The 9,453-nt window shown below is 43.5% G+C and overlaps 1 protein-coding gene across 1 annotated transcript; it reads right to left on the reverse strand.

Moving 5' to 3' along the window:
- Positions 1–1,561: 1,561 nt before the first annotated feature.
- LOC119730035 lies at positions 1,562–5,389 on the reverse strand. Its single transcript, XM_038202825.1, has 2 exons — positions 4,669–5,389; positions 1,562–4,341 (listed from the first exon to the last, which is right to left on the reverse strand). Exons 1-2 carry the CDS (start codon positions 5,387–5,389, stop codon positions 1,562–1,564), a joined length of 3,501 nt encoding a protein of 1,166 aa, XP_038058753.1.
- Between the last annotated feature and the right edge of the window lie 4,064 nt (positions 5,390–9,453).

A 9,453-nucleotide genomic window follows, 5' to 3' on the forward strand; every position in this document is an offset into this window, starting at 1 on the left:
TTGTAATATCAAGACATTATCTAAACATAAAAGGCAGAATTTAAACTTAAAGTGTCATTCAAAATTCATTACAAAACCCACCACCAGTTATAATCAAATTACAGTCCAACGACACTCATCAGGGTGTGTCAGTTAATAGCAAATCTGTATATGCTCATGCTGATCTCACATGTCCATCACATGAAAACTTCTGCGTTGATCGACTGACCCTCAGTCCGCGTTCAAGAAGTGTCGTTCTCTTGGACCATCATGTCTCCCTCCAAGAGACACAGTTTGTGGATGGGACGAAGATACACTCCAGTATGTGTTTTCACCTGCACAGATCTCACCTTTCCATCCCTGCCTGGGTAAGTCGTCACCACAAGTCCCATGGGCCACTGGTATCGAGGTGTGTTCTTGCTCCTAATCAACACAAGATCTCCCACACTGACATTACGCTTTGGGTTGATCCATTTCTGCCGTTCTTGCAATGATGGCAGATATTCTCTGAGCCATCGTTTCCAGAAGACGTCGGCAAGATATTGTACTTGGCGCCATCTTCGTCGGTGGACATCCTGCTCTACAAACTGTCCTGGAGGCAGATTGGGTCCAGAACGGAGGAGCAGCAGGTGATTTGGTGTCAAAGGAGCAGGATCCCGTGTGTCATCGGAGAGTCGAGTAATTGGTCTCCCGTTGACAATGGTCTCAACAATACACATCAGTGTCAGGAGTCCTTCGTCAGTAAGTTCTTGTTGACGGAGTAAACTGTTCAATACAGAACGAACTGTTCGGATCTGGCGCTCCCAAACGCCACCAAAGTGAGATGCTGCAGGCGGATTGAACACCCAACGTATCTCCTTTTGAAGTAGACAGTCATGAATTTTATCCTGATTCCATTCCTGGATCGCTTGTCGTAATTCACGGTTCCCTCCAACAAAGTTGGTACCATTATCAGACCTCACTTCAATAGGACGACCACGGCGAGATATGAAACGCTGCAATGCGTTGATGAAAGAGTCCGTGTCTAACGTGTGACAAATCTCAAGATGAACTGCTCGTGTAGACAGACATGTAAACAAACAGCCATACCGCTTCACTTGGCTTCTGGCACGCTTCACCATAAAAGGGCCAAAAATGTCAACCCCTACCAAGCTGAATGGCGCAAGCCCAGATGTTACACGATCTGCTGGTAAGTCGGACATACGCTGAGTCAAGGTAGGTGCTTTTCTCTTTCTGCATGGAATGCACTTGTGGATCACTTGCTTCACAGCTGAACGCCCCTTTACGACCCAGAACCGTTGACGAATTTCTGCAAGTGTGCGCTCTGTTCCAGAATGCCCCGTAGCTTCATGATAATGCCTCACGATTAGTGTTACAACAGGATGCCGCTTGGGTAGAATCCAGGGATGTTTGACATCATCAGCAAGATCGGAATTGCCTAGTCTTCCACCAACTTGAACAATACCCTCATCTGTCGTATACGGTGACAACTTCCGAAAGGAATGTGACTTCAGAGTAACATCATCAAAACTGATGTGCTGGACATGACGTATTATGGCTTTCTCTGAAGAAGATACTTCATCTACCGTGAGTGGCTGAGATGGCTCTGAAACTGAATTTCCTTTCCCAATCCGGTGAAGGAGAATTGCCTTTGCACGAAGTATCCAAGCGACCGCTTTCCGCAGTCGATACCAGAGGAGAAATGACCAAAGAGCTTACTCAAAGCGTCTTGCTCCTCTTTGGATGTGCAGGTACTATAGATGACAGGGTCTCTTTTCACCTCCAGAACACCTGGTGACACATGGGTATCAAAATCTGGTTGCCTTGGCCAATGAGATTCATCACAGAGTAAGAATTGTGGACCTTGCACCCAACGCTCACTTCCAATTAACTCCTGCGCTGTTAAACCTCTCGAGACATCATCAGCCGGGTTAGACATGGAGTCAACATATCTCCACTGCGATGCCTTGGAGAGCTCCAGTATCCTGGAAATGCGATTGGCCACGAAGGTCTGGTAGCGTTTGTCCTCGTTCCTGAGGTAGTGTAGCACAATCATACTGTCACTCCAGAAAACACTTTCTTGCAGAGGCAACAACAACTCTCTTCGAATCATTTCGTCTAGTTTGACGGAGACAACACCAGCAGCAAGTTCCAGACGTGGAATGGTGGTTTTCTTCAGAGGTGCTAACTTGGCCTTGGCCATTAGCAGGCAAGAGCTTACTCTTTCATCAACATCCTGTAGCCGCAGGTAAGTCACCGCGCCATATCCCCTCTCTGAGGCGTCACAGAAATGATGTAGCTGAACTGTAGTGCTGGTACCAAACCCTCGTGGTTTGATGCAACGGGGTATTGATAGACTCTTCAGCTGAGGTAAGTCTGCCAACCATCTCTCCCACTGCCTAGCAATCTCATCCGGTATTGAATCATCCCAACCAATCTTTCGTCTACAAAGCTCCTGAAACAGCATCTTGGCGGTAAGTATGAAAGGACTAGCAAAACCCAATGGATCATACACCGAGCTGACAATACTTAGCAGTCCTCGGCGTGTCATCGGCTTACTGCTCACATGAACATCAAATGTGAAGACGTCACTCTCTACATCCCAAAGAACACCCAAGGCTCGTTCGGTAGGTAAGAGCTCCCTGTCCAAATCCAGAGAAAGAACTGTCTTTGTTCTCTCAGATGGTGGAATTGTCTGCAGGACTTCACGAGAGTTGCTAATCCACTTTCGGAGTTTGAAGCCTCCAAGAACCAACATACTGCACAACTGGTCGATGAGTCTAATGGCTTCGTCACTGGTGGCAACCGACTTCAGACAATCGTCTACATAGAAATTCTTATCAACAGTCCTGACAGTTTCGGTGTCGTACTTGTGGATGTTGTCTTGCGCCGTCTGCTTTAGAGCGAAATTCGCACAACTTGGGGACCACACTCCACCAAATAAATGAGCCGTCATGCGATACACCTTCGGTGAAGAAGATATACTGTCGTTGGACCACCACAAAAACCGCAACACGTCACGGTCTGGTTTGTTGACAACTTCCTGATGGAACATACCCTCTATGTCCGCCATGAATGCAACTCGTTCCAGTCGAAAACGCAACAAGACGCCAACCAATTTATTGATGAGATCAGGACCTCGATGCACTGTGTCATTGAGTGATATTCCCTGGAACTTGGCCGCACAGTCGAATACGATCCTGAGTTTGTCTGGCTTATGCGGATGAAATACTGGGTGATGCGGCAGGTACCAAATTGCACCATCGGCTCTCTCCAGCTGCTCTGATGGCACTTCTTCAGCATAGCCCTTATCCATCAACTCCTTGATGCTCGAAGTGTACTTGTCTTTCATGACTGGATCCCTCGTCAATTTCCTTCCGAGTAGACGAAGGCGATGTTGTGCCATAGCCTTGTTATCAGGGAGACAGGGTGGCCTTGTCTTGAATGGAATGTCCACTGCATAATGTCCATTCTCTAGATGAATAGAGTGTTCCCATACAGCTATCGCCTTTCTGTCACTCACTGACATGCTGGTATCACAACCTCCAAGATCCTCCATCAGCCAAAACTTCTCAACCTGGCGTTGAAGACAGACATCAGCATCAATGAAGTGTGAAGTTACCTTGTTCCGAGGCCCCGATTTGACTGGTCCGTTAAGTGTCCATCCCAAAATGGTCTTGGTGGCGTAGGGTGTTCCAAAATTACCTTTACGAACTTCTTTAGGGGTCATCGCAGAAGGGTTATCCTGCCCAATGATTAGGAGTACGTCATTAGGGTTGACATCAGGCAGCACAATATCCCACAAATGTGGCCATGAGCTGATCTCCTCCTGTGTTACCAAACAATCAGAGTTGACACATATGTTGGGCCTCGTCATAACATTAGACATGACGAGAAGATTTTCATCATTGACGTCTGTGACTTCCAAATCGACGACAAAAGTATCAACAAGTGTGTTGTGGTCATCCAGCGTTGTGAGCTTCACAGTGTCACGCCTGCCATGAATTCCGAGTTCTCTCGCCAAAGCCTCCGCACAAAATGTCTGCGTGGACCCAGTGTCAAGAAGTGCATAGGTAGTGATAAAGTCTGTGGAACCTTTACCTCTCACCTTGACTGGCACAATAGGTAGAACCACCTTCCCAACTCCGGCCCCAGTGATGTTACATGTCACATTACCGGAAGTACCTGGACTTGTGTTGACAAATGGAGGTGCCTCTGCTGACAAAGATGTAGAAGGGTTGTTTCCCGTGTCTGTGCATGTTGAGTTTCCGCTGCGAAGTAGATGCAGAAACTTTGTATGCTTGAGGCCACAGCCGGGAACAGTACAGACAGTAGCTCTCTCACAGTCGCGTCCATAATGTCCTGGCAGAAGGCAATTTACACAAAGATGTTTGCTGCGTACGAACTTCAGACGGTCTGCAACTTTCAACGCCTTCCAACCATTACAACCAAATAAGTCGTGCCCTTGAGCACAGTACGGGCATACAGCAAAGCCTACACTAGGACCAGTAACCACTCCACCTGACTTAGGTTTCTGCTTTGGCTGAGACTGGCGACTATATGAAGTAGTCTTCTGAGATGGTGTCTGCTCCACTTGAGTATTAAAGCTGGCACGGGGCTTGCTCTTCCAACTTTCCTTTGGTGTGTTCTTGCGTGATTTGTCAGGTCGATCTCAACTCAGTAGTTTACCAAACACAGGATCATTTGCACGCTCTGCAGCTACAGACACAAACACCAACACGTCATCAATTGTGGGAAGCCTCATTTCGATGTACTTAAGATGGTGAACCCTTTTCAGCCAACCCTTTCTGAGGTCAAACGGCAACTTCTCGATGATTTTAGCCAAGCTCTGCCGATTATTCAACTCCCCAAGCTTGCCCATCGTCTGCAACGTCTCACGACAATTTCTCAACTCATCTGAAAACTCCAGTAACCCCTTGTTGTCAGAAACAGCAGGACGACCGACAATCTTGTTAATCCATGCGTCTGAGATGTCATATGCATTTCCAAATCGGCTCTGAAGCAGCTTTCTTGCCAGACGATAACCTTCACTGGGCTCCTTGACAGCACAGCACTGCATAAGCTTCCTAGCTGGACCTGTACAATACTGCATCAACCTAGCAAGCTTTGCACCATCACCAATTGTTTCTTTGTCGACTATGTTCTCGAAGGAGCGAATAAACATCCAATATTTAACAGGTTCCCCATCCAAACTCATCAGCTCGGTTTTTGGTAGCTGAAGAGTCTCGACCAAAGACTGCTGCTGTAAGTGACTGTTATTGAGCATTTGCACCAAGATGTCTCCTGACCGGTCATCGCTGGCTATGGTTGAAGGTAAGTTGGACGAACGTCGTCTAAGCTCAGGGTAAGTGTGGTAAGCAGTATTTGTAGGAGCATTCGTATCAGGCATCTGTGTTGTTTGTGTGTGACTGGACAATCGTGCTCGTGGTTTGTCATCTAAATCACGTGGAGTTGACTGCATGAAACTCATGCTTGGATTGCTGTCACAAAGTTTAATTCACAATTCACAGTGGTGTCTCAAGTAGCAAGTAATGTGTACAGTAGGGTGTGGCAAACAATCAGGTTGCAAGTAGTAGTAAGCAAGTAGCAAGCAAGCAAGCAAGGTTCAACTATAAGAATAAAGAAAAACAAAAACTAATTTTGAGTCAAGTGCTCTATAAATCTATCCATGGTAAGTATAAATAACAACACTTTTCATCTTACAATGTCTTTCAATTATATAAAATGGCTCAATGACAAACAAGGAGTGACTCACATGGTTCAATTTGACTGGCTAAATAATCCAAATTTACACACAAATTTCCTTTTCAATTATGAAAATAAATCTCTAATCACAATCATAAATAAGTAAATAAATGTCAGTAAACTTACTTTTGCTGAGCTTCCAAAGGGATGTCACATAAATGGCAAATTACAGAGTGTTGTCAGAGCATGTCTGCATACATGTAGGTGTCTGCATAGGTGTGCACATGTACATGTACATACACATGTACATGTGGTCATGCATGTCTAAGGAGCTGACCACACCCAATCAAACAGCGCCCTCAGGCAACAAAAATGCAAGAGCTATTATGCATAATTATGCAAATAAGGAAAGTTTTCTAGACTTGTTTACAAGTGTCAAATTCGGTCTGTTACACTACCAATGATCGGTATGTAGCTATAAACATCTGGTCCAGTTGTTTTGCAATTCAAAGCTTGCCAGACGTTTGTCCCTATTTTTGAAATCATGCGACCGGCAAACAAGGATGATCTGATCACAAATCAACCAGCTTGTCCTCTATAATATAGTGGCTGACAACGTCGCGGACACTTTCGGTGGGGGACGCCATCTTGAAATCACGTGAACAGAGTATGTGCTTTCAACATTGGCTATTTAATTTGTGTGGCTCAGACGTACGTAGCTCAGGATGCCCGCCCACGGCTGGCGAGATTTTCGCCTCACAAGGCGAAAACAAAATCAAACAGAACAGAGCAGGCTGCAGGTTGACCGTAAGGTCAGAGCCAAATTCTGCTAAATGCACATCCAAAATCTGTCAGATTTATTATCAAAAATCTGCCAACTTTCCCAGAATTACTCGAAACACACTATAAACACTTAAAATCACATGCAGATTGGTTAATTAAGATTCAAATTACATAAAAAACAATCAAGTCACATAAAGATGTTGTGAAATTATTGGTAAATTTTGGGCAAATGCAGATCCGGTCACGACGAAGTCCGTTTCCCAGTGAACCTCAGCACCTAGATCAGCCAACCTGTCCCATTACGCAAGAGTTTGTTTGAAAGGATTGAAACTTTTTCAAACAAAAAACGTTTTCACGAAGAGAGAAAAGTGGCCAGAAATCTTCATATTTTCGAAATTCTGTTTTTGGTCTTAATTGAATAAGTGAACAACAACGAACATCCTGGCAAACTTCTGTTTTGTCAAAATCAGTTTAAATCAACGGAATCACGCTTTTCTCTCTTCGTGAAAACGCTAAGATGTGTTTTGCCCTACCCGCAGTCACTTTTCTCTCTTCGTGAAAACGGTACGCGCTGTACGCGCAGTGGCGTAGTGCGGTAAAATGCACTTTCGCTCTTCGTGAAAACTGTACGCGCAGAACGCGCAGTGGCGTAGTTGCGGTGAAATCATTTAGCTCTAGGGTGAAATGCACTTTCGCTCTTCGTGAAAACGGTCAAGTCGATCTAGGGCAGTGTTTTCCCCTACATTCGCACATTATCCGTGTACACAACTATGGTAGATGAGCAAACGCGCGTTATTTTGTCACTTAGAAGATTTTGGTTTCCACGTAAAAACGTAATTATAATTAAATGGTCTCTTTTTAGACAAATCGTGGGTTCTCATTCGTATTCTTCGGCATTTTATAATAACAGATGCAGGTCGGTCGGCAAGATGATATGCATTATTTATTGTGTGATACTGCAGTAGCAAAAGGGAACTTTCGGGTTACTGTGTGTTGAAAATATCAGGTCACATAGACAGTTAGACTGACAGTAACTATTTTTGTTTACATTCGTAAAGTTTTTCTTTCAATTTTTTCCACCAAAGTAATTACAAGAGGACCCTTCAGCTTACTGATGGAATATGAATTTTGTCTGATACCATTAACGCAAATAGAACAAAAGGAAGTTTTTATGACAATTGATACCGTACTGGATTGCCATGTACCTTTTTTTTTAATGCACCTTTTTTGGGGGAGGCGTGCGTGAAACGATGGAAAATATGTCTTTAATTGAAGATGTTTTGAGTAATGAGTTGACCTGCTACACCGCTAAAACATGCTATTTTGATCATGTTTTTATGTCTCATAAGTGCACTCTAAATAAAAACATGTACATTATTTCAAAGTGTTTCTGTTCATCATTAAACGTCTTGTAACAATGTATACAGAAAACGATCAAGAGAAGTACTCAGAAGATAAAATTCGTCAAAATTCAGCATGCTTATGTGAAGATTTCAATTGGCAGGAGGACGTTTGGGAAGCTTGCACAAGTGCTTAGATCATTTGTTATTAATAATAATAGCTTTTATTTGCGGAATGCTTTTCAAACTGGTTTGAAACTGGCAATGTTGCTTTGATGGCCGGACCATTTTTTTATCGCGTGAGGAGCACTATAATGTTTTTTTACAGGCCAGTTTTCCATCTTGAGAGGGGCACAGTTTAAAAATGTTGCGAGCAGGGTACTTATTATGCTTTCGAGGGGCACTTTTCCATCTCGATAAGTTTTTGGGAGAGGAGCACTTTTGTTTTTGATAGCCAATTTCAAATCTCGAGAGGGGCACAATTTTATTATTGCGAGAGGGGAATTGGTGCTTTCGAGGGATAATTTTCCATTTCGAGAAGAATCACAAATCTTGAGAAGGTTCACGCGAGAGGTATTGTGTTTTTGAGGGGCAATTTTTCATTACATGAGAGGAGACAATATTTAAGCGCAGTCATGATAATGTTTTCATGACTTCGTATTGGCAGTTTTGTTTTCATCTCGAAGGGGCACATTTACGACCGCGAGAGGGGCACTTTAGTTGGCCTGGGAAAATGGGGGGGGGAGGGGCAAGTTCCCCCTTCCCCCGGTTCTGCCGCACCCAATTGGTGCCACATTTTACTTCTCCTCAATCTTACATCTCTTCTCCTTTGCCGATTGCCTGCTCATGACGAGAGGTGTTCCTTTCGTATGGAAAATTCCGTAAAAAATGAACCCGCTAAGCATCCCTTCCCTTCCCTTCCGCTCATTGAAACTACGTTCTTCAGTTCATTGCCATTCTGATATTATTAGTGGATACAACAACCATTTAATTAGAACTGGCTTGAATTTAAGCCAAATAGGCCTATATCATTATTTATCAAGGTTTCTGGACTGAACTTTAAAACGGTGGTTGTGTTTACAATTCCATAACGTGAACATTACATGAATAACTTGATTATTATTCTTGCACTAAAAGAAAGCTGATGAATTGGGTTTTCATATCCTAGATTTTAAAAGTGCTACATGCGAACTTATTTTCCTTTGTTGCACGAAAGCAAAACAAACAAACAAACAATCAAACAAAAAGGCATTAAAAAATGAAAATGGCAAATGGCAATCCAGTGCGGTCACTTGTTTGTAATGAAAACTTCATTTTGATAATTTTGCGTTCATGGTATCAGGCAAAATGAAAAGTCTATCACTAAGCTGAAGGGTCCTCTTGTAGTAACTTGATTATAAATGTGGGGAAACAAAACAAATAAATGAGAACAGTTTGAATGGGAAAAAATGTACAAATGTAAACAAAAGTTTACCCAGTCCCAACTGCCTGAAATTTTCAACACGCAGTAACCCGAAAGCACCCTATAGCTACTGCAGTAACACATAATAAATGACGTCATTTAATCTTACTGCATCTGTTATACGGCTGGATAAGAGACCAATGATTTGTCAAAAAAGACCATAATTCTTTGGGTTGCAAAATA

This window comes from Patiria miniata, unplaced genomic scaffold (assembly GCF_015706575.1).
Source record: "Patiria miniata isolate m_02_andy unplaced genomic scaffold, ASM1570657v1 HiC_scaffold_22, whole genome shotgun sequence".
Taxonomy (NCBI): Eukaryota; Metazoa; Echinodermata; class Asteroidea; order Valvatida; family Asterinidae; genus Patiria; species Patiria miniata.

Coding starts and splice junctions, on each gene's coding strand:
- LOC119730035 (XM_038202825.1), bottom strand. CDS start 5,389: ATGCCTGATACGAATGCTCCTACAAATACTGCTTACCACACTTACCCT. Junction 4,342..4,668: donor TGCAAATGATCCTGTGTTTG/GTAAACTACTGA, acceptor GCCTTCTGCCAG/GACATTATGGACGCGACTGT.